At 42.8% G+C, this 26514-nt stretch overlaps 1 protein-coding gene across 6 annotated transcripts in view; it reads right to left on the bottom strand.

Annotated features, from left to right (window-relative positions):
• Window positions 1-26514, bottom strand: part of LOC136676489 (solute carrier family 22 member 18-like) — a 194073-nt gene that overhangs the window by 62889 nt on the left and 104670 nt on the right. For all 6 annotated transcript variants that reach the window (XR_010796297.1, XR_010796299.1, XR_010796298.1 and 3 more), the window contains exon 5: window positions 4339-4448. Coding sequence is in view for 3 of the 6 variants with exons in the window: in XM_066653557.1 (XP_066509654.1) it covers window positions 4339-4448 (110 nt within the window). In the remaining 3 variants the exon portion in view is untranslated. The remainder of the gene's footprint in view (window positions 1-4338; window positions 4449-26514) is intronic.

Below are 26514 nucleotides of genomic sequence, written 5' to 3'. Positions count from 1 at the left end.
CCCCATTGGACATGCCTAGAACACCTCACCAGGAAGGCGTCCAGGTGGCATTCGAACCAGATGCCCAAACCACCTCAACTGGCTCTCGACGTGGAGGAGCAGCGGCTCCACTCCGAGTCTCTCCCGGATGTCCGAGCTCCTAATCCTGTCTCTAAGGGAGAGTCCAGACACCCTGCGGAGAAAACTCATTTCAGCCGCTTGTACCCGCGATCTCGTTCTTTCGGTCACTACCCAAAGCTCGTGACCATAGGTGAGGGTTGGGAGGTTGATTGAACGGTAAATCGAGAGCTTTGCTTTTCTGCTAAGCTCTCTCTTCACCACAACGGACCTGTACAGAGCCCGCATTACTGCTGACGCTGCACCAATCCACCTGTCAATCTCCCGCTCCATCTTTCCCTCACTCGTGAACAAGACCCCGGGGTATTTAAACTCCTCCACTTGAGGCAGGATCTCACATCCAACCTGGAGAGAGCACTCCACCCTTTTCCGATTGAGTACCATGGACTCGGACTTGGAGGTGCTGATCCTCATGCCTACCACTTCACACTCGGCAGCAAACTGGTCCAGCATGAGCTGGAGGTCCCGGCTGAAGGCAAGAAATTCTGTCCATAAAAATTATGAACAGAACCGGTGACAATGGGCAGACCTGACGGAGTCCAACTCCGACTGGAAACCAATCGGACTTACTGCCAGCCATACGAACAAGACTCCTGCTCTGTTTATACAGGGACTGGATGGCTCGTAGCAAAGAGCCCAGTACCCCATACTCCCCGAGCACCCCCCACAGAAAACCCAGAGAGACACGTTTGAATGCCTTCTCCAGATCCACAAAACATATGTAGACTAGTTGAGCAAACTCCCACGCACCCTCCAGGATCCTAGCGAGGATTTTAATGTTAAGTAAATCCCTTTGTTTTTACCGCCTCTGTAGGAAGAGGAATTAGTGCCAAATTGAAAAGTAATCACTGTAACTGAACATTGTGAAATGCAATCCACACACGCCATTTCTTTTCCACTCTAACATGCAGAATACATTCCAAAATATGAAGCAAATATTTATTATATACAAACCAGATTCCAAAAAAGTTGGGACACTAAACAAATTGTGAATAAAAACTGAATGCAATGATGTGGAGGTGCCAACATCTAATATTTTATTCAGAATAGAACAAAAATCACAGATCAAAAGTTTAAACTGAGAGAATGTATCATTTTAAGGGAAAAATATGTTGTTTCAAAATATCATGGCGTCAAAAAATCCCAAAAAAGTTGGGACAAGGCCATTTTTTACCACTGTGTGGCATTCTCCCTTCTTCTTACACCACTCAACAGACGTCTGGGGACAGAGGAGACCAGTTTCTCAAGTTTAGAAATAGGAATGCTCTCGCATTCATGTCTAATTCAGGCCTCTAACTGTTCAATCGTCTTGGGCCTTCTTTGTCGCACCTTCCTCTTTATGATGCGCCAAATGTTCTCTATAGGTGAAAGATCTGGACTGCAGACTGGCCATTTCAGTACCTGGATCCTTATCCTACGTAGCCATGATGTTGTGCTTGCTGCAGAATGTGGTCTGGCATTATCTTGTTGAAAAATGCAGGGTCTTCCCTGAAAGAGATGACGTCTAGATGGGAGCATATGTTGTTCTAGAACCTGAACATAGTTCTCTGCATTAATGGTGCCTTTCCAGAAATGCAAGCTGCCCATGCCACAAGCACCCATGCAATCCCATACCATCAGTGATGCAGGCTTCTGAACGGAGCGTTGATAACAACTTGGGTTATCCTTGTCCTCTCTGGTCCGGATGACATGGCATTCCAGTGTTCCATAAAGAACTTCAAATCGTGACTCATCTGACCACAGAACAGTCTTCCATTTTGCCACACTCCATTTTAAAAGACCCCTGGCCCAGTGCAAACATCTGAGCTTGTGGAGCTTGCTTAGAAATGGCTTCCTCTTTGCACTGTAAAGTTTCAGCTGGCAACGGCAGATGGCACAGTGGATTGTGTTCACTGACAATGCTTTCTGGAAGTATTCCTAAGCCCATTCTGTTATTTCCTTGACAGTGGCATTCCTGTTTGAGGTGCAGTGATGTTTAAGGGCCCTGAGATCACGAGCATCCAGTAGAGTTTTACGGCCTTGACCCTTACACACAGCAACATCTTTCTGCACAACAATGGTGGAATTGGTGATCCTCTGAGCATCTTGGCTTCAGAGAGACACTGACACTCTGAGGAGCTCTTTTTATACCCAATCATGTTGTCAATTGACCTAATTAGTGTTATTTGGTCTTCCAGCTGTTCGTTATATGCTCAATTTCCTTTTTCCAGCCACTTATTGCTACTTGTCCCAACTTTTTGGGATTTGTTTACATTGTGAAATTTTGAATCAACAAATTTTTCCTTTAAAATGTTACATTTTCTCAGATTAAACATTTGATCTGTCATCTATGTTCTATTACGAATAAAATATTTACATTTGTCATCTCCACATCATTGCATTCAGTTTTTATTCACAATTTGTTTAGTGTCCCAACTGTTTTGGAATCTGGTTTGTACAATAGGTTTCCTTGCACTGCAGTGCTCAGAACCCTAATTAAAATCAGAAAAATCTTTATAAGAAGAAGCCAAAAGATAAGAAAAAAAACAAAAACAAAAAAAACAACAACAATAGAGCTTCAGCACCTTCAGTTCTAACAAATACAATAGATTTCCACGGTAGTGCTCGGAACCCTATGAAGAAGAAGAAACAGAGCAAAACAATAGGGCTCTAGAACCTTCAATGCTTGGACCCCTAAAAACAGAACAAAAACAATAGGGCTCCAGCACCTTTGGACAAACTCTGAACAAAAAGAAAATAGGGTTCTATGCACTGAGTGCTTGAACCATAATATCATCTTTTAACATCAGTGTAGCTGATGGATGTCTTTTTATCAGCTTTTGATTGTCAAATACCACTATACAGAGATGAATGGGACAAAAGAGTTTATTTTTTCCCAAGGATTGCCTTATTGAAGAATAACATTAACTTTGGAGATATTAATGGCACCCATTACAGTATTCACAACAGAAAATACAAAGGAAGAGGCCTTTCTTTCACTTGTCAGTGAAGCAGGTTTGCCACCAAGATTGTGCTCAGTGTTATTTAATGTTTTGTTAAACACATGGAAAATAGTTTTAAATAACTTAAGACTAATCTGACACTTCCACCATCTAGTTTGAGTGTTGCTTTGTACATATTACTATACGCTCCTGTAGCTTGGCTTTACTCGCTTAATATTTGTGCTTAAGTTCACTTAAAATGCCCTTAAAAAAACTTGATTATTTGCTTTGATTCTTGTACAGCTGATACAGATATTACAAAAAATTACATATTATTCGCCAAGACAATTAATTAACTAAATGTATTTTAAACCATTGTGTCCCAATCTTGTCCTTACAGTGCTATTTGATTAGCAAAAGCTGAGAATTTGCAAGGACCAGCCAATCACGGGCTGAATCCTACCTTGTGGTCAATGATTGACTGGTTAGGAAATTCACACAAAGTGCAAATAATTAAATAAGTAAAATGAAAGAAAACTTCATTTCCAAATAGCCAAAAACAGCCAAATTATTTTGAAATGTACTGGAAATCATTCAAAATTATCATAATGTTTATTTAATTACTTGAATAAAATGTATGAATAAATTTAATAATTACCTAAATTATATATTTATTAGTGGTTGCAATTGATTTTAAAATATTAATCAAATTTATCAAAACGATATTTTGTGACTTATCTAAAGATAAAATTCTAGGTTTTTTCAGAAGGGGAAAAGAAAACAAAAAATTGTACAGTGGTATGTGCCACAAACTCGTCAGAGGCAACAGTCCTTTTGACTTTATAATAACATTTCAGAGTGAATTTTATGATATTTGAATTGGAATCCTGCAATGTGCTGCGTAAAAAAGCTTCAGGGAGATAGTTAATATTAAATACAAGAAAGCTTGGTACAATAATTCATCTGCATTAAAAAAAAGATTATATATATTTCCAGATAAATCATAATACTTAATATGTTAGCATTGACAGCACTAATATTTATATAAAGAATACATATCATTTATATATTACACAATTAACATTTCTGGTCCTCAACACATTATTGATAGTGATTTCATTTAAGTGAAAAGCAATTTTAATCTAGGTTTAATCTGAATACTGACTGAATAATTACTGGTTCATCAATAAATCTTACATTTCATGATATTCTGATTAAAATGTTTCAGCAGACATATCAAAGCATTTTTTTACAGGTAGAATATCTCAAACTTACTATATTATGTGCAAATATCTCATACCATTTTTGTCTATTTTGTTGTGAATTTTGGTGTATTTAGGAATGAATATCAGCACCAGCATAAGAATAATCAGACTCCCTCCAGCAGCCATATATGCTGTAAGCTTCTCCCTGCAAAACACACACAAATAAAAATAGACACATTAAAGGTTAAAGTTTATTTTGAGTGCCTTGTCTTGCAATTTTAATTGGACATTTGTACTGAGGAAAAACTATTTCAAAATGCAATTTTGTTTTGTATTTCAAGCCCTGAATTACACAAGATAAATTAAATATCTAAATTGCATTCATTTCTGGGAAGAACAACATTTTTCTAAAGTGGATTGTTCAATTTTGTAATTAAGAATGTCAATGACATGTACTTCAACTAGAGGTATTCAAATATCTGCGTATGACTGTAAGAGAAATTGATAAGATTTTATTTTGATTGGCCCACTGTAGATATTCAACATATTTTCAGTAAGCTGTTAACAGTGCATCTGTTTACAAGAAATAAGACCTTTTCTGTAGAGAGTTAATTATAAAGTTATCATTAATAAATACATCAGCAGACTCTCAGGTTAATTTAATTAAGCACTCATTTTGTTGCTTCATTATAAATGTAGTAAAATAATTATGCCACACTTTGCGGCGGCATGAATTATATGTAGTGGAGTCTGTAATAATTAATTTTTATTTGATTAATAATTAATTATTTAATTCATTTTGTTAAGCTCCGTTTTTGGGAGCCATTAAATAATATGTAGTGTTTTTACCTGTCCAGTTTTAGCTTGGACATGTACAGGGGTTGGACAGTGAAACTGAAACACCTGTCATTTTAGTATGGGAGGATTCATGGTTAAATTGGACCAGCCTTGTGGCCAATCTTCATTAATTGCACATTGCACCAGTAAGAGCAGAGTGTGAAGGTTCAATTAGCAGAGAGTCAGAGCACAGTTTTGCTCAAAATATAGCAATGCACACAACATTAAGGGTGACATACCAGAGTTCAAAAGAGGACAAATTGTTGGTGCACATCTTGCTGGCGCATCTGTGACCAAGACAGCAAGTCTTTGTGATGTATTAAGAACAACGGTATACAGGGTAATGTCAGCATACCAAGAAGGACGAAACACGTCCAACAGGAGTAACTGTGGATGCAAGAGGAAGCTGTCTGAAAGGGATGTTCAGCTGCTGACCTGGATTGTATCCAAAAAACAAAACCACGGCTGCCCAAATCAAGGCAGAATTAAATGTGCACCTCAACTTTGAACCCACCAGAACTGTCCGTCGGGAGCTCCAGAGGGTCAATATACACGGCCAGGCTGCTATAGCCAAACCTTTGGTCACTCATGCCAATGCCAAATGTCAGTTTCAATGGTGCAAGGAGCGCAAATCTTGGGCTGTGGACATTGTGAAACATGTATTGTTCTCTGATGAGTCCACCTTTACTGTTTTCCCCACATCCAGGAAAGTTGTGGTGTGGAGAAGCCCCAAAGAAGCGTACCACCCAGACTGTTGCATGCCCAGAGTGAAGCATGGGGGTGGATCAGTGATGGTTTGGGCTGCCATATCATGGCCTAATACTTGTGCTATATGGGCGCGTCACTGCCAAGGACTACCGAACCATTCTGGACCATGTGCATCCAGTGGTTCAAACATTGTATCCTGAAGGCGGTGCCGTGTATCAGGATGACAATGCACCAATACACACAGCAAAACTGGTGAAAAATTGGTTTGAAGAACATGAAAGTGAAATGGAACATCTCCCATGGCCTGCACACTCACCAGATCTAAATATTATTGAGCCACTTTGGGGTGTTTTTGGAGAAGCGAGTCAGGAAACCTTTTCCTCCACCAGCATCACATAGTGACCTGGCCACTGGCCTGCAAGAAGAATGGCTTAAAATCCCTCTGACCACTGTGCAGGACTTGTATATGTCATTCCCAAAAGGAGGCCCTACACCATACTAATAGATTATTGTGGTCTAAAACCAAGTGTTTCAGTTTCATTGTCCAATCCCTCTAGGTCATCATGCTGAATGACTTTACATATTATATAGCAGAAATATTCATTCATTCATTATCTGTAACCGCTTATCCAATTCAGGGGGGTCCAGAGCCTACCTGGAATCATTGGGCGCAAGGCGGGAATACACCCTGGAGGGGGAGCCAGTCCTTCACAGGGCAACACAGACACACACACGTTCACTCACACACTCACACCTACGGACACTTTTTTTTGAGTCGCCAATCCACCTGCAATGTGTGTTTTTGGACTGTGGGAGGAAACTGGAGCACCCGGAGAAAACCCACGCAGACACCGGGAGAACACACCAACTCCTCACAGACAGTCACCCGGAGCGGGAATCGAACCCACAACCCCTGGAGCTGTGTGACTGCGACACTACCTGCTCGGTGCCGCCCCTTATAGCAGAATTAGCTAGAATTAATTAATATCAATGAATTATGCTCATTGACCCGCTGTAGGTTCTTGGCTCCGAAATTGAATCTGAACTAGAAGTAATAATTCCATACAAGAAAGGTGCACACACAAACAAATAAAGAAGGATTGATTTTATCACACAACTGGTTTATTAAATGTAATATCAAATAATGAACATTGATTATACATACATATAATCAAATTGATTACAGCAATAAATGAGGGAACAGGGAGATTAATATATGAAGGAATTTCTCTATGATAATTACCCTAAATTCTAGAAAGGCTATAGTTTATCCCAGCAATGCGTTCATCACCAACCTCCTGAGCTATGAAAAAAATGAAACCATGTGACCTTACATATCCCTGGAGATGGACTGGAGATAGCTGGGAGTATGTCACTGATGCGCTATGCTTTCCGGCTTTCTGGAGCATTGTAGACACAGGCCTTGTAGCCTTGCAGCAGCGGCCGTTCCTCTTCTCCCTTTTGGCCAGAGACACTGTCTTAGAAACGGTGATCCCTTCGTCTGAGCTGGTGGTGTTCTGAAGATGCCTGTGAGGATTCTTCGTAATCGCTGATCTGCCTCCTTGTGAGAGACATGTCCATGCAGGTCTCTCCTGGACCTTTGCTCAGAAGATCATACTGAGGGAGCATGTGGCCTTCTTCATTGCTGATCTTGAAGCTCTTGTCACCACTTTGAGGATCCAAGGTCTGAGGTCCCCTTCATGCTCTGGGCATGGCATTGAGCTTTGCTGGAATAAACTATAGTTTTTTTTTTTTTTTTTTTTTACAGTTTTTCTACTAGAAAAAAAAAAAACTTCTGGTTGGAAGTTCTGGGTTTGTTCTGTCTGGACCCTGCTTGAGGAGCCCAAGAGAGAGAGCCATAAGAGAGTCTGTAAAGCTTCTGAAAAAGCCTGAAGAGCTGAACTCCGAAGAGCTGAAATATGAACTGAGAGCTCTTGAGCTGGGACTCTCCCTTAACTGGGAATTCTCCCTGAAACTGACTGAACTGACTGAAAAAAAAAAACTTGCTTCTCCATCTCTTCTTGTTCTGTTCTTCTGAGTTTTTTCGTGCCACTGGGATTTAACCAGATTTTAGGAAACCCACCTTGAAGGCCTGATTGGTCCTCAGGGATTGAGGATTGGAGCATCTCTTGCTCCTGATTGGATGTTTCCTGTACCCAATTTATGACATTTGAAAAGACAAAGACTTAAGGTTCCTGTTGAATAATTATCATGCTTTTGCAATATAAAAGATTATATGTTAACACAAAGTAAGATCATTCAGACAAAACTATGTTTTACATAATTCTTAACTAAATAACACACAGAGTATGTGGCTACCATGGTTCCTACATAAGTTCATATAAAAAGGTGATTTTAAACACATGTAAATTAATTCCACCTTGTTGTGTTGGTACACATATGCAACTTGTTCACAGGGTAACCTTAGGAATTAAGGAATGTGTGATTATTTTGGCTTTAACAGTCTTTCAAGATGTGTGAGAGGACATTTAATCAAGGTTGAGTCTGTGTGTCTCTCTGCTATCACCAAAGATTCCTCTCTTAATCCTATGAGACTTTGGGTCATGAACTTTAATATATAAAACTCATCCTGGAGTGTGGTTTATGATCATTCACTGCTTGATTATCTCAAATTCCGGGCTGTGTGAAGAAGGGTGACTGAGTGTGAAGAGAGGTCTTTCAGCATAATAAGTCCCAAAAAGTCAAAATTCTTATCAGAATTAACACACACTCATCATACTACACTACATAGACTACAGAGACATATGTGTAGGTTTTCAGTTAACACTCAGTATAATGTAAAAAAAATTTTGAAAAAAAAATTTGTAAATGGGTTAAAAAAAAAAAAAAAAAAAAAAAGTTTAGTCATGTTTATGGCCTAGGTTGTGTATGGCTTGTTTACGATAGTGATGTGTTACGACAGATCACTCCATGTGTTAGGTTGCAAAATGGGGTATAAAGATGTGTGCCTCTTACAGACCATTAGATCAGTCTGAGATTCAGCCTGTGACCAGATCAGTCTGAGATCAGGCTGATGTTCAACCAGAGCACTCAAACAGCATTATATCCAGACGGGTCTTCTCTCTTCACTTTGAAACCACCAGAAGACAAGTTTACAACAAGTTTTTGTCTGCCCGGCTCTGATGGTTTCAGAACACTCCTGGTGGCACTTCATTACGGTTTTGACTGCTCACCAAGAAGACAACTGAAGTTGTGCTGCAGATTATCCCAGAAGCAGAAATAGCTCCCTAAATCTGGATGGGGTGGTGATTCTCCCTCTGACAACAACAAACTACATGCAAATGGTGAGCCTACTAGAACCTTCTAAGTCCATTTAAGGAGAAAAAGAGCTGTTAAATTAAGAGAGTCTATGTTTTTTCTTTGTATTATTTTTAGCTTCTAAGTACTAGTCTAAGAAGTGAGGCAGGGTGTTTTTTCTGGCCTTAGCAGAAAACCCAGATTTGAAACCCAGTTTCCAGTATTTTGCTACGCACAGGTAATTGTGTTTCATTAGGACAACAGGTGCAGGAATAATCTGCCTCAGGTCTGTTGCGACACTGCGATATTCTTAAGTGTGTTTCCTTAAGACAGAAGACACGGTGGGACAGAGTGTTTCTTGTGCCCATAGAGGTGTAGCGTGGTAACAGTATTTGAATTAGTTATGCTTAATGGTGATTATTACTTATAATTATTATTATTATTATTACTGAATTTAGATAACAACAATATTAATAATTTATCAGAGATTGAAATACTGTTAACGCTAGGGGTGAGTTTCAGGATTTTCAGACTCTTAGGAATAGGCTCCACACACCGTATTATTTCAAATGAAGGAATACTTTATTAAGAGGAATAATAATAAGCTGATAAACATAGCATAATCATCAAAATCTCAACGGGATCAACACAGATGAAACTATCATGATTTTAATAATTGGCTAGGCTATATGACTTGTGACTAATATGTGTTGCTATTATGAGGTTAATTAATATATAACTTTATCAAGAGACTTAATTAGACATCAGCTTCTGAGAATGAGGATTGTATGAGCTTGCTTACACTTGTTGCATATCAACCAACCGATTGGTGCAGCAGTGCGTTGCGATGACAGCAGAGTCTCCAAGCCGGGCTCCCCTAGTTCTCTCATTAGGAGTGCTGAGGCCGGGTTTGCTCAGGAGTCATCACTTACGGTGCAGGCCACTTCATGCACCTTCAGAGCAGTGTAACGTCAGTTGAAGAATTTCCTCTTGCTCGCTGTCCTGTTTGGGATTCACTTCCGGAAGGAAGAGGCGTCAAAATAAAAGCTCTGTTTCCTTAATTCACAGAAGCGATGTCCTCAGAATTAAGTAACTAATAATAATTTCAAATTTTCAACTAATTTCAGCGGTGGCTCTTATTCTGGCCAAAATAAGTTTAACCTGCTTTGATTAGTCATAAAATCTCCTGTTAGTTCACATGAAAATTGGTCTTTTAAGAGTCTTCTTGGGCGTTGACTCCATCAGCTTCAGAGCGGAAAAAGAGGTAAAAAGCGGAAGAGCAAAGAGAGATGGAAGTGAGTTATGCCTGGTTTCATATGTAGGCGCCGTTGCGCCCACTTGGGAGGTCGCCGTTCTCTGATTGGTTCCTGGGTTTGGGGAGTACATGTGACCATCTCAAGTTCCCAGAGAAATAAAAATCACTCACGGTTTGGCGAAAATAGAACATCCTAGAATTAATAATTTGTATATACTTGAATATAACACAATGAGTATACTGATGCAATTACACCAACTATTCTAGTTACTAGAGATTAATTAACATTCTTTTAAATTGAGAAAGGAGTCTTTGTTCATGATGAAACCCTAATTCACGTCACTCGATTCATGTTATTATACAGTCACCTGAGAATAACAGAGGATAAACATTAAAAACACATTGCATAATACATGATTAGATTCAGAAGAAACGTGTCCAAGATAATTCTCTTTTGAGAAGGAGAGAGAGAGAATGTTTCTGGTGGCATATTATTTCACAAATGTCCACTTGGGGGCGCTGTTGGTCCATGCTGTTCGTCTGGGTTGAACTCGGGTGGAGAGTTCACTATTAGCGCATTCCTCGGGGGCCATCTGCCGATTTTGCGATAAGATACTGGTTTTTGCGATAAGATACTAAGATGCTGGAGGGTGATAAAATGCTGGGGGTCCTAGGGTCTCCACATGTGGTGAGTTTTTATGACAAAGTTCTCAAAGCTCTATTTGCGTTATGTTGCTTTAATGATGCTTTCTGGAGTAATAAAATTGGGAGAACCATTCCGTGTCAGTCTGGAATCTTCTGTTAGCATCTCAGGGTCACTGAAGAAGGGGGTTTTACAGCCTTTCAATCTTCAACAGACTCGGGGTGTGTGTGGCTCACAGCACACACACATTCTGTGGAATGTGAGTTCTTGATAAAAGAAAGTCAAAGTTTGAATCACAGCATTTTTTCATTTCTTGATCTGGATCCATTCTCCACTACAGAGGTGTGCTTAAACTTTGCCTAGTTGAAAGATACAAGGTTGAACTGGAGTTCCTGGTCAAATAGACGCACAGGTAAAACGGTATTTTCTCTAGGTTGTTTTTGTTTGTTTAATTTATGTTTTGTGTTCAATTGTCTACATCAAATGTTAACATGGCAACAGCATTAGTAGACAGAGCTTCATCTGAGACTGGTCTGACAAAAATGTTAGACAAATTATGCTAGGAAGTTTATGCTATATAAGAAATGTAATATTCCAGTAGAGTCAGACTGGAATCAGGAGTAGTGTTTTACAGTCTTAGCTAAATGTATGAAAAAGAAGGACCTTGAGGGATGCGTTCAGGTGTTCAGACAGTGGCCTTCTTTAGTAATGAATGAACAGAAGGAACAAAATGCACAACTGTTACAGGAGTGTGCTAATCATAAACGTGCAGCCATTAGTGCACAGAACACATGTGAACACACTCAACACACTCTAAATGCACTACAATCTAAAGTAGATAAACTTGTAAAAAAAGAAAAGGAACCTTCAGGATTTAGCTGCAAAAAGGGTGGAGAAGCTGTATCCATCTCTTACAAAATTCCAAAGAAGTCCAGAAGAGAGGTCTTCCAGCTCAGATTCTAGTGACAACACTGATGAAGAAAGTTATGATCTAACAATGTTAGAAGCTGCACCAGTTGTAGTGAAACAAGTAAAATCTAGAGAGGGGGAGGATACATTTTCAATTAAGTACAACCCACTAAATCCAGAACAGATAGACCGTCTATCTAAAGAGTTTAAGCATCCAAAGGAAATGGGCATTGGTCCTTTATTAACACAAATGACATGTAAAATCAGACTGTACTCTCTCCATCCATTAGACATCATATCTGTGTGCTTGCAAATACAAACCGGATTCTAAAAAAGTTGGGACACTAAACAAATTGTGAATAAAAACTGAATGCAATGATGTGGAGATGGCAAATGTCAATATTTTATTCGTAATAGAACCAGCGTTACCCAGCGTAAAACGGTGAAGACTTTTAAGTTATCATTATCAACCATGCATAACATCATCAAAAGATTCAGAGAATCTGGAACAATTGCTGTGCGTAAGGGTCAAGGCCGTAAAACTCTACTGGATGCTTGTGATCTCCAGGCCCTTAAATGTCACTGCACTTCAAACAGCCACTGTCAAGGAAATAACAGAATGGGCTCAGGAATACTTCCAGAAAGCATTGTCAGTGAACACAATCCACCGTGCCATCTGCCGTTGCCAGCTGAAACTCTACAGTGCAAAGAGGAAGCCATTTCTAAGCAAGCTCTACAAGCTCAGACGTTTGCACTGGGCCAGGGGTCTTTTAAAATGGAGTGTGGCAAAATGGAAGACTGTTCTGTGGTCAGATGAGTCACGATTGGAAGTTCTTTATGGAAGACTGGGACACCATGTCACCCGGACCAGAGAGGACAAGGATAACCCAAGTTGTTATCAACGCTCCGTTCAGAAGCCTGCATCACTGATGGTATGGGGTTGCATGAGTGCTTGGGGCATGGGCAGCTTGCATTTCTGGAAAGGAACTGAGGTATATTTATCAGACGGCCTCATAAGACAGTATTAAGAAATGTTCAGTGTGTTTTTATGCTCAGCCATATGAACATATGTATGTGCGCTACAGAGAGGGATGTTTAGGATAAGCTGTCAGTGAGGCAGGACACTATTAATTTTACACCCTCCCTTAAGTGCATGCAAATGTAAACTATTCTCTATGTTTGCCTTATTTGGAAAAGGAGAAAACAATATAGACAAAAGGATTCGAGCGAGACGGGGAGAGATGATCGGAGCGCTCAATTGAACACTACTCTCTCACGGGATCCTTAAGAACCCGTAAGACACTGTTTTGGTAAATAAAGATGTATTTACACTTTTAACCGTGTCTGCGGAGATTCTTTTCCATCACCTGTCTTCACAACACAGCAAAAGTTAACAACAAAGTTGGCGACGAGGATGGGATTTGAGCTGTGACCTGTCTGCTTCAGATGACCCCTGCATTCGAACTACCGCTTAAAAGCCGGCAAATAAAAAAAAAAAAGAAGGTGAGATTTTCACAAATTTGAGCGCTGGTTGGGTGTTTGGGCTGTCTGATGCAAAAAGAGTTGCACCGAGATAGACTCATTAGTGTATGCAGTGTTGTGTTGGAAATGGTGTTGGATAAAGTTCTCCGTTCTAAATTTTAACTATAGTCATAGTAATAGAGAAATGAAGAAAATAAAAGGGAATAATGAAGAGTAAAGAGGAAAAAGAAAAGGAAATGTTGAAGTATAAGTAGAATAGCTTAATTAGTAACTGTAGTGGAGTACAGACCAGATTTGGACAGATTGAAATGAAGAAATTAAGAGTTTTGAATTAAAACTTCTCCAGTCTGAATAGAACCTTTCCTCTGTGCCCGCGGGAGTGCAAAGCCCCACACACACGCACACTCATAAGCTAAGAGCATCAAAGAACCCTTTAAAGTAACACATGGCCCCAACAACCCCGTCTCTCTTTTAACTAACAGGAACTGTCGAGATAACTAACTTTGATAATGCTTTTAAAGAGACAGGAACCTCAAACAAAGAAGAGAGCTTTTACGGCCGTTTATGACGAAATGGCACCTCAATGTCTCGTTATCTTTCACGGGGATCAACAAATGTTCAAACCAAAGTGACCTCGAGTGAACTCCTGTGAATCACCAGCCGAAGCACGGATCAACAGCGACACCAAATGGACACTGGCGAAACTACGCCTCGCTCGGAGTCGCTGGAAAACAATAGCGGAAAATAATCAAACTCTGATTATTTGTGTATTAAACCTATGTATTGATGTCACTTTCTGTACCCTCAGATGAATGCCTACCTCCTAATGAAATGTGTATATTGTGGACTGTTTTCTATCATGAAGAGAAATCCTACCTCTGAATAGGATTAAACGAACTAATATACTTTCCCAGCATAGCATCATAAATGGGACGTAAAGATGAAACCTTATGTAACTGTCTGATGTTAATAGTCCAATGTACTCATTGTGATATGTTGATAGCGGGTATAAGAATTTTGATATGAGAAATTCATATTCTTTATGTGAGAATCAATGATTCAAACTCCCTTCGACTCTCTCCCCCTAGCGAGAGTCACGTGAGACTGAACTCGCGTCCAATCAGAAAGAGGACGCCTCCCATTAGGGCGTGACCGCGCCAGCCTTGAAAATAGCAGCTCGACTGCTCACATCCAGTTCGAAGTTCTGAAGAGTTGCGAGGACTCTACAGAAGTAACGGACCACGAAAGAAAGCTGGAAAGAGAGGACGCCGACGAGAAAACTTTGAACAACAAACACTCTCTCCTCCACGACGACGACGAAACAAAGGAAAAACTCAGAGACTTCATTTAAAGCTTACGAGAGACGTCTCGAAATTAGCTAAAAGTATGAAGTTTTACTAATACGTCGAGTAATTTGAATATCTTTCTTTTCTTTTAATCTTGTTTATGTTTATTACCTATCGAAGTGTGATCTCACGAGTGATCAAAGCGGGTGAAACTTATTTGTGGCCAAAGTAAGGTATCAACCGTTTGAGTAATCGATAACAGATATATTAACGTTATAAGCTGATTCCTGAAGACATCAATCCTGGAAAGCTGAACAACGAGACTAGCTAATACTCTGAAAAAGCCTCTCCACTACGGTGGAAAACCAGCCACGCCTGTGAAAACCCGAAGAAGGGAAATCTCGATCGACGCAGCTCAGCTCGGAATCGAGAGTCTTCAAATCGACTGGAAAGAGATCCTCCATAAGCGGGCCTGCTTCTCACCACATGGGAACGACGAGAACACCCCGGGACACGGAGATTAAACAGCAGGACGCGACGGCTCGGTGAAACGGCTAACTAGTAAGCTAGTGTATTTAACACCTTTTCAGGAGCTGATGTCTAAATAAACCCTCTTTATAATTTACCATTTATTAACCTTAGTTAGCAACAATTTAATCACAAGACAGTAGTGCCTAGCTCACCTTTAAGCTCGAATCAGTTCCCCCTGCCGGACACCGTGAGATTACAAGGTTGGGCTATGTTAATTAAATATTTCTCTTTATTAATAAAGCTTTCATTCTTGGAAATCACAGTGTTTACAATTTGTTTATTAATTTCCTGAAAATCCTGACGGACTCATTTAGCATGATTATTATTCATTCTCAAACTAATTATTAATGTTTTAATTGCTTAAACCAATTATAAATCTTAATTAATTTCATTAAGTCAAATATCAGAGGTTGGAGGAGTTTGAATAAAGTCAAGGCTATAAAACAAATTATAAAATTATATATATGTATTTGTGGTGTACCTTACTACACTACATATACAAACATTATAAATTTTTGGCGCCCACGCGAGGCAGGAAAAAGGCTTTTAATGAACAAACTAAAAACACTGAAACAATATCAGCTTGGGTTTATGAAATACTTTCCGCTGTTTGTGTTGCTGAATAACGATTGAGATTCAAAGCTTGATGTGGGTAATTTCGTGTTGTGTTTGTTACTGCTGAAAAAACTGTTCTGTGATATATATACCGGTTAGAAAATAAGCTTGGTTGTTTTTGAAAGAGCGCGGCTCTGCGCCATTTTGCATGCATTAAATTGAGGCCTTGGGCACGTCTAAATAGCGCGAAACTCCGCTTTTAAGACTTTGCCTTCGGTTCGACCCCTTGGCCGCGAATCCCGGCGAGAGACCACCGAACCGAATACCCCCGTTCGTTTTAAACTGGGTCGCTACCAGCGTTAATAACGAGATCGCGCGCTAGGCGATTGGGAGGTTATTAAACAGCCGAAAATACGGCTTGTATGAAGAGCGGTCTGCTCTTGTCAGCTGTTCCTGTTAAACTGAACGCTTATTCAGAAAAGGAACGAACCCCTTTGAAGGGGCGGAGCTGAAACTAAGGAGGGAAATTCAAAACGCCCCCAAAACAGAGGAAGACAAATTCCCTCTTGTGGTATAAGTGCGTAATTGCAGGGAAAATTACTTCATAACTAGCGTCTATTGAAGCGTGTCCCCCGTGCTCCTCCTTGTGGTCAAGTGGTGCTACCCTTGACGTTTGATTCCCGTACACCCTCTAGTGGTTGGGAGGTTGTCCGCCGAGACAACATAAGTGTTTAGCAGCCCTCTGGTGTTTAAAAGTTGTCATTACAGATGAAATTCTTTTAAAATACCTTAGTGTAAAATCTCTGTTCCCCTTTTAAAATTTTAATTTTTATTTTTTTGATAGAGTATCTGAGCGTTTAAAATCTTTATTCCATTTTAGATTTTAATCTGATAACGCCCTCTAGTGTTGAAACTTCCCGCTACAGTGGAAATTCCCACTTGTGTTACTGTGTCTGCTGGTGCCGTGTTGATTGGGATTCCCACCAGCGCCGACTGGTGTCCATTGCTGCTATTGCATTGTAACTTGCTTGTCGCCCTCTGGTGTCCTAGTCTGGTATTACAATTTAAGTTCAACTTAAATACTGAAGCTCGCTGTTGCCATTCAGACTTACCTTCAGTACCCTCTGGTGGAGAAAACTTGCTATCGCAATTGAAATTGTCGACCAGTTCACACTGATAAGACCTGGTATCACAGCTCTAGAGGCTGTCTCTAATCTCTGCACATCTGAATAATTACAAGTAAAGGCTTGGAAGCATAATAAGTTGATACAACTACAGCAGACAGTGTGCTGTAATTAGAGATTGACACTCTAACGCGATACCAGAGCACAAACGCAGTTAACAGATAGAGTCTATTGATTTCGCTGTTCTTAATAATTCTTTAATTTGGAAAATTCTTTTACTTTCATAATTCCTTAATTGGAAATTATATGCAATAATAAATTTCACTTAATTTAAAATTCCTTCATCCAAATTTTTCGACAATTCTTTAATTCAAAATTTTTAATAATTTTAATTATTGAAAATTTTTTTTATATTTTTTTCTTCTCTCTCTTCTTGTATTCACTTGCGCATAGCAACTTTCACTCCACTCTCTCATACTAACAGACTTCCCTTAGAGATTCACAAGTTAACTCTAACACCATACATACTAGCAGTTACTCTTAGAGCACTCGATACAGGTGAATTTAGTTCAGATTTAGTTAGAAAAGGGATTAAACGGAATTAATCCTAACTAAATAGAAGTAAGTTACACCTCGCGGTCAAAACACAGCTAACATGGCAGAAGGGACTTTTCCCTCGGAAGTATATGTAGAAGGTCTGTGGGATGAGGCATTCTCTGTTCTGACCAGCATCACCAGTGATGTGATGCCTGGACTCGCAGAAACTGTGCAGAAAACCTCACAGGCCCATCGTGACCACATGGTGGCTAAGTGGGTAGAGAACCACTTAACCGACATCCTCAAGGGCAAGCCCCGAACTGAGGCATTAGGTCAGATAGCCCTCCTCGCTGTAGTACAGCTCAGAGCCAGCGAACGTGAGCTTGAGGTATCAAGGCGACAGCAGGCAAAGGTAGAGGCAGAGCTAAGTCGACTTCAAAGCGAAATAGCTGAAGGGAACACACTGCCCCAGGTCACACCTGATGTGCCACCTAGTGCCGCTACAGAAAGACAAGGCCAGCAGGAAGATAGTGAGGATCAGGAACCAGACTCAGGGACCGTAACCTTTAGAGCTGCTGCAGCACCTCCTCTGGTATCAACGGGTATTTCACCTTCCCCTGTGTCTCCTGTCAGTCGTCCCTTACAACGCCCTGCTAGACCCAGAGCACTGCAACCCAGTGTCTGGTCCCCTCAGCCTTTACCCTCTCATGGTCCCTCATACAAGGACCTAGATAAAATCGCGCGTAATATAACCCACTTTGATCCCAAACCTGACGGTTCTAATGATATCTTTTCCTACCTAAAAGATATTGACTTCTACCTCCAAAGGTTCCCCGGGATCACCATAGATGACAGACTATATGTGATTAAACTGACCTCCAACCGAGACGTCAGCAACTTCATTGAGCGTCAGCCAGACTATGTAAAAGCGCGATATGATGTGCTGTGCCAAGCATTGGAGGAAGAATTCTCCAATCACCTGTCACAGACCGGACTGGCCGCTGCTTTGAATATAAAACAGCAACGCCAGGAATCCCCTCAGCAATATTATAACCGACTCAGACAGGCTTACTTCGGACCTAGAAATGACTCCGGAATGGAGGAAGAGTTAAATTTCAAATCACTATTTATCCAAAACCTCCATCCCCACACCAGTCATCAGTTGGGAGTCTCAGCTTGCCCTCGCACCCTGTCTAGCAGACAGCTGCGTGATTTAGCACTCAGAGGTTTCCTAAAATCCCAACAAATCCCCAACAGACGGTCCGAAACACCCCAAGTCTTCAATGTCGACTCCAACTCCCCACATTTAGAGTTAGAAGGTGCCACCCAGGCCGATCCACAAAGATCCACCCTGGACCCTTCCTCCACTCCGTGGACCAGTGAGGGCCCGAAACCTCATCCGCCCTCACACCAATACAAGCGCTACCCTCCTCGCAGGCCAGACAGAAATCACGACAAAGATTTCTGGAACCTTCGGGACAGGGCTGGGTATGGTCGTGACTATTACCCTGTAGAAAACCGCGGTGCGGGCCGTGGAAAACCATCACATCCCCATAAGGGATATGAGCGAACAGCTCCGAACCAGCTTTCTGATTCCTATAGAGAAAAGAAAGAGAAATACTGGTATCAAAATAAAGAAAATCACGTTAAAGACAAGCTTAAAGGCAAGGAACTCAGCTCTAAAGAGTTAGAGGACATCCGCCGAATGCTTGCAATGATTTGCAAAGAGAAAAAGAAAAAACCTGACGTTCTTTCTATCACCTCTGTGCGGTCTAACCCAAAGCCATCCTCTAACACTCCAGAAATGTTAGAGAGTTATGTAGGAGAAGTGACAAGCGACGCTCCGTCTTCTAGCGCACCGTGCGATCTCCTCGTGACCCAAACAAACACTGAAGACCCGATGATACAGGGGGGTGACTTGCAACCACCCTCCAGTGCTGTTTTAGTTGTTCAGTTAGACGGTAAAGAAGGTTCAACGCCAAATGACCCTTCAGTCATTGAAGGCGACACACCCGTCCGACAATTCATGGGACACCTAACAGAGAAAGGGGTTGCACGCAAATTCTACTTGTCCACCATTGTGGAAAGAAGGCTAGTACATGAGGCCCTGTTGGACACTGCATCAGATGTCACGCTCATGTCTTCCGCCTTGTTCCACCAGGTTCGAGCCATTGCGCGGCGTGAAAATCGCGAGATACAGCTCCAAAACTGTTCTCTTAAAATTCAGCCGTATTCACATGCAGGCCTCACTATCCAATCTATGGCACTAATACACTTAGCCATTGGACCAATGACTTTAGTGCATCCAGTCCATGTGTCTCCTCTCGAAACAATTCCCTTCCTCATCGGCAAAGATCTCCTTAATCGCTTCGAACCACTGATTGACTTCAAAAGGTCAAAGATCTGGGCACAAGTGCGTGAGCCTTTACCCATCTGCACCCCACACCACCGGGAAGCTCAGTGTTGCCGTCTCGAAATCCGGCCTGAATCAATAGGAGATCCACCAAGTCAGATCCCTCACTTCGAGGAAGAGGAAACTGAGCCCACGGCAGCCACGCCAGAGACAGCAGTCTCTCCCTGGCCCCCTAGTGCCCTGTTAGAACAACGGAACACATTCCTGTGCACTTTCACACAGCCGTCCACAACAGACGCTCCCGGCCTTCCCATCGTGAATGGTCTCACAATGCAGGACTATCATGTAGACAATGCAGTTCTGGCTCTATGGACCGACCAGTCCGCCATAAGCCAAACCCTCTTTAACACTCTGCGCCTCACTCAACCAAACATTTCTTTGGTGAGCAGTCCTTGTCGTTTTCCTCTTAACCTGACATCAAAAGCAATGTCACCCACTGATGGAATTTGCGCTTTAACCGTCCAGTGGAACAAAAGGGTAATCACCCATTATTTCTTAGTCGTCCCTAACTTGCCGCACGACGTTTACATTGGAAGTGACTTCTTGGTGCGCCTCGACGTCCACGTAGACACCCTCAATGGCGTACTGTGGTCTTTGACTGATGTTTCAACGGAAACCTGGTCCTCTGATCTCAGCAACCTAGGCTCAGGACAAACTATTCCCGAGGTATGTCAGGTCACTAACCAAGGTTCACTTGTGGTACCTGCGAACGCAGCAAATGTACCCATCCGCTTAGTCATGCGACCTGGCCAACACTTAAGCCACACGCATGCACTTTTCCAACCGTCACCTCAGTTCTTCGAACTAGGCCTCACCCTCGAAGCCACACCTTTGGTGGAGACGCGAGCAAGATCCACCTATCTATTCGTACGGAACGAAACCACTCAACCCTTGACGATCCCTCACTCATCCCCTCTGGGTTGGTTAGTCAGTACGAAATTCCATGACTTCGAGTTGCGAATTCCGATCATAGGGCCAATGCCTGAATCCCTGCTTCTTGGCCAGGCAGAATCAAAGGTGTTCTACACTCATCCGACGCGAGCTGTTGCTCTCTTCTCAGCTCTGGACATGAGTAACGACGCCATTTGCAGGATAGATCTCGCTGACGACAATCAAATGACGATCACGGTTCTTTCCATAGATTCATCCCCGGAATCCTCCCGGGAACCATCTCTTCTTCCCGAAGCGGGAGAAAACACTTCAAATCCACGTACTTCGAAAGAACTATCTGACTCCGAATTTCGTATCCAAGTCGAACAAGTTCTAAAGGAGGCCGACGCCCTCCAAAGCAAAGAAGAACGTGAGAAACTCTGTGAAGTGCTCCTTAAATATCAAAAATCTTTTTCCAAAGATTCAACGGACTGTGGTCTCACTGACATTCATTCAGTACGCATTCCCACTCGTCTAGGAGCACCACCCACGTTTGTCCGCCAATACAAAATTCCGTTGGCATCCTATGAACCGGTACAAGAAATCATTGATGACTTGCTGGAAAAGGGCATAATTCGACCCTGTAACAGCACGTACTCGGCACCATTATGGCCCGTCATAAAACCAAATGGTAAATGGCGCTTAACCATCGACTATCGGAAACTAAATCAACAAGTTCCCTTGTCTCGATGGCCGATGACACAATTGGAGCAAGAACTTCCCTCGGTCCGAAACGCTAAATACTTTTCCACCATCGATGTAGCCTCTGGCTTCTGGACCATCCCGGTGCAAGCAGAAGACCAACACAAGCTCGCTTTCACTTTCGCAAACCGACAGTACACATTCACTCGGTGCCCTTTTGGATATGCCAACTCACCCGCGGAGTTTAATATTTTCTTAAACAAAGCATGCCCTGATGCCCGCGAGCGAGGCACCCTCATATATGTGGACGACATACTCATGCGTAACCACTCCCTACAGGCACACATTGACGAGATTGATCATGTTCTTGACCAGCTTACAACAGCAGGTGCGAAAATATCACTCTCCAAATGTCAGTGGTGCAGAACAAAAGTGAATTACGTCGGTCTGCTCGTAAGCACTGATGGTGTTGAACCACAAGTGAGTCGAGTGCAAGGGGTAACAAACCTCGCAGCACCCACCAATCTTAAGGAACTCCGCAGTTTCTTAGGAGTATGCAACTACTCACGACAATTCATAGAGAACTATGCGGACCTAGCTCGTCCACTTTATGACCTCCTGAAAAAGGACAATCCGTTCACCTGGGGCGAAGCCCAGGAACACGCCATGCAGGCACTAAAATCGAAACTGTGCACGGCTCCATGCCTTGCCTATCCTGACAGTAGCAAAGAATTCTACCTAGAAGTAGGGTTCTCGGACCACTGTCTCAGCTCCGGTCTGTACCAATTACATGACAGAGACAAACGTGTCATAGCCTACGCTAGTAAAACTATGCTGGCTGCCGAAAACAAATACAGTGACTGCGAAAAAGCACTACTAGCAACAGTGTGGACAGTCAAACATTTCTCCAACTACCTAGGTGGTCAGAAGGTGATTGTTGAAACTCATCATCAACCAGTCACTTTCCTAAACAGCCAACGAATTCGAGAGGGTGTAGTAACTAACGCTCGAGTAGCATCCTGGCTAATGGCTCTCCAAAGCTTTGACTTAGAGGTGCGTTACGCGCAAAACTACAAAAGCCCCCTAGGCACAGGCCTTGCTTCCTGCAGGCGATGCGAAGGAAACATTCCTTCCCAAGTGCCACAAACTCCAGAAACCCTCTTACCCACCGTGGCTAACCACCACTATTTCGATCCTAACACATGCAAAGACCTTGTCACTGCGTATGTAGATGGTTGTTCGTTCCGCCGAGAACACACCCTGATGGCAGGGGTGGGTATTATCGGAATAAACGGATGGCCTCACGAACCCCTAAGTTTCAAATTGGGTGCTCAGTCCTCCCAATATGCTGAAATAGCAGGAATTCTCATCACAATCCAGTCTGCAGTCCAGAAAAGCGTAAAAACGTTGGTGATCTGCACAGACTCCAACTACGCGCGCCTAAGTTTCACATGCCACTTGAGACTGTGGAAAACCAACAATTACACCACGTCAAACAAAAAGCCAGTTAAACACAAAGAGCTTTTCGCGGCATGCGAACACTTGGTAGACACACATGACCTGCAGATCTACTGGAAGAAAGTGAAAGGTCACTCCCGAGTCCCGGGAGATGACAAAGAATTCAATGATCAAGCAGATAGCTTAGCCAAACAAGGGGCCCGCGAAGGCACATCGTGGACATTCGATCCCTCCCTTTTTCCAAACCCACCCGACATCGAAGTCCTAGCTGTCACACGGTCTCGAACAGTAACGAAGGCGTCGCCTGACAATGCCAAAACTACCATTGTCTTTATTAACCCGGCTTTTTCGGACGCTGACTTAGTTGCTCTCCAAGCTCGAGACCCATCTATTTCTAAAGTGCTTAGCCACATCTCTGACCCATCTACTAATCCCATCGCAGCACAAGATCTTGACACCATACCAGGCCTTAAAGACCTATACGGCGCCAGAGCGTCCCTCCAAGTCGTCAAAGGCTTGCTAGTTCATGCCACTGACTCGCACACTTCACCTACGTTCGTGGTTCCTCAGTGCCACAGGGGGGTGATGCTGATGCACGCCCATGACTCCCCATCTGCGGGACACAAAGGAGTCAAAGCAACACACCATGCGCTCAGGCAGGTGGCATATTGGCCCCACATGGTAAAAGATGTGGCTGACTACATTAAAGGCTGTCTGGTATGTTGCCAATTTCAACCCTCGAATCCTCTTCATAGAGCTCCTCTGCAAAAGAAAGGAGTATCCTTCCCTTGGTCAAACCTCCAGATAGACTGGGTTGGACCACTCACTCGAACAGTAAGAGGTAACAAGTACTTCCTCACAGTCACGTGTGCATTCACTAAATGGGTAGAATGCCTCCCCGCACCGAATGACACAGCACTAACCACTGCATACTTACTGATGAACCATGTCTTCTCACGGTTTGGCCTACCCAGCCGTGTCGACTCTGACAGAGGGACACATTTCACAGCTGAGGTCATGCAGCAGCTCTGGCAACTCTTAGGAGTAAAAGCCAGCCTTCACATTAGCTACCATCCTCAAAGCTCAGGTCAGGTAGAACGAGCCAACCGAACTGTTGTTAGCATACTGAAAAAGTACGTAGCAGCAAACCAACGAGACTGGGATGTCAAACTCCCCCTCGTACTGATGGCCATACGGGCGACCCCACACGACGCGGTCAGGGTCTCACCCTTTGAGTTGATGACAGGGAGACAAATGACTCTGCCTCTACATCTGTTATATCAGCCAGGTGAAGCTAACATAGCCGTAGCCTACACCACTCATCAGTATATGGAGGACCTGCAGAAACACCTCAAAGCTACTTTCGCCTTTGCCCAGCAGAAACTGGAAAGAAGTGCAGAAGGTCGCAAAGCGTACTACGATCACAAAGCATCCCACGATGAACTCCAAATAGGGGACAAAGTATGGTACTACATCTTTGTCCAACCTGTTGGAAGGTCGCGAAAAACAGGGGGGAATTTGGCCCGCAAATTCCTACCCCGATGGTCCGGTCCCTATAAGATAACAGACAAACTGTCCCCCGTTGTTTACAGGATCAAAATAAACAATGCTCGGGGCAGTACCGAATTCAAATGGGTCCACCGCAACCAAATCCGACCACACACAACCCCCATGGGACTTGTAGGGGATACTAACGCTTGTGTTAGATCATAAACGACAGAACCAAAGGCAGGAAGGGTGTTAGTTAACAAACAACTATAACCTTCTACTCACACCTTAGTTCTCCTATCCCTTTTCCCTTTTTCTCTCACTCTTTAGCAGGCAACGAGCTTCTAACCAGACTGAGGACACTCAGGGTGCAAGACCCTAGTCCCTCATCGTCAATTATTGTAGAGTGCTTACCCTAGGAAATTTTTATCAAAAAGGGGGGTATCGTGAAAATTTTTATAATTTATCTAAACGACTCGCCGTAAATACCCTAAATCTAACCATGAGCATCTCTTCCGGTAGGATGGCCCCGCTGCTCATTCTCCTGATCGTCGGCTCCCTAGGAACCGCCGTGCTCCCTGAAGTGATTGAACCAGGTCCTGACTCAGGAATAATACTGAAAGACCAGCCGGGACTGCTAATCACTAATTGCCGCCTCCATACCCAGAGAGTATTTGTACGGTTGAATCCCGCCGAAGCGTGTAGCAAAAACCTACCGATAACCACGCTGCAGACTGGCCGGAATGGAGTTAGATGGACTGAGGAAGCTATCAGCCATGCTGAAGCCGACGTAGCTCACATGCTCCGCCAGCTACAAAAGTTTACCGTAACGCAATCAGAACTAAATGGTTTTAATAAACGACCTAAACGCTTCATAGGCGGATTACTAATGGCAGCTGCAACTGTGGGATCACTACTGAGTCTCGGAACGTCCGCCGTCAATGCCGTCAATGTAGCCACTGTTAAACGTCAAGTAGGGGAATTGCAAGCGGAAATTCCGAACATTAAAACCCAATTAGACAAACAGCAGCAGCACCTGCAAACCATTGGGCAAACCCTACGTGGCACCGTCGTAGTGCTCAACGCTCACAGTGTCGCTTTGAACAAAACGCTCCAGACGGTTAACTCCATGCTTTCAGTAGTACAACTTGACCTTGCCCACATCCAGCTTGTGAATATGTTATTGTCTGATATGCTACAAGAAATCAGCTCCTCGGTAGATAGCCTAGCCATGGGGAGAATTCCTCCCTACCTGGTGCCTCTATCCTTAGTACAGGAGATTTTATCCACAGCAACTCGAGAAGTAGTTACTGACCTCCAGGCCCACCTAGCCTATACCTTAGGCAGCGCCATCCCAATTTATGTTAATCCTCAAGACCGAGAATTAGCATTCATTATTAACCTTCCCATAATGGCGCCTGAAAACATATACCGTTTGAAAGATGTTGTTAACGTTGGTTTCTGGCAAGATTCTGCCTACGTTCGTGTGAAAACAACATCTCTTGTAGCATACCAAGACGATAACCCTGACCTATATCTGGTACCCAATTTGCTTATGTGCACACTCACTAAAGACATTCACTACTTGTGCCCTAGCAAACCTTTCATTCGTGACAGCGCAAATGGGATCTGTGGCCTTAAGCCTATGATGAGTAATACTCAATGCCCGGTAGTCGTCACGCCCCGACGTTTGGTAACCAGTACTCAAGCTGAAATTGTTGGAAATCGTTGGTTGGTTAACACCCCCTTTAGAGAGGCCCTACTAACCTATGATCAACATGACACCTCAGAAAGGGTACTCCTTCCTAGCCAAACCTTCTGGGTAGACGTCCCCGTAAACGCAATCTTACATGTAGGAGACCTGGCCCTGTATCACCTAAACCCTGACCAATATGAGAGCGACATAGAAATCTCAGAGTTTTTCTCCAAACACACCATCGAGCTAGATACTAAAACCCTAACTCGCCTAGAATATGAGGGAACCCAAGTCATTGACCTAACCCCCATAGATAACACTCTTAGAGAACTATCGTCTCAACCCCTATGGCCAGTTCAGCCTGTCACCTATGCATGGTCCACCCCGGACACCTTACTAGTTACCCTGGTAGGATTAGGATATCTTTTGACCTTTGGTATAGCTTGGTTCTATTTCAAACGCACTCGAGCCCTCCAGAGCAGGTTAGAAACTTGGTCTAATAAAATGGTCAAATTCGTT

The sequence above is a fragment of the Hoplias malabaricus genome, chromosome X2 (assembly GCF_029633855.1).
Source record: "Hoplias malabaricus isolate fHopMal1 chromosome X2, fHopMal1.hap1, whole genome shotgun sequence".
Lineage (NCBI taxonomy): Eukaryota > Metazoa > Chordata > Actinopteri > Characiformes > Erythrinidae > Hoplias > Hoplias malabaricus.
Note: the sequence above shows the minus strand (reverse complement) of the source record. Positions and strands in the feature narration are given on the sequence as shown.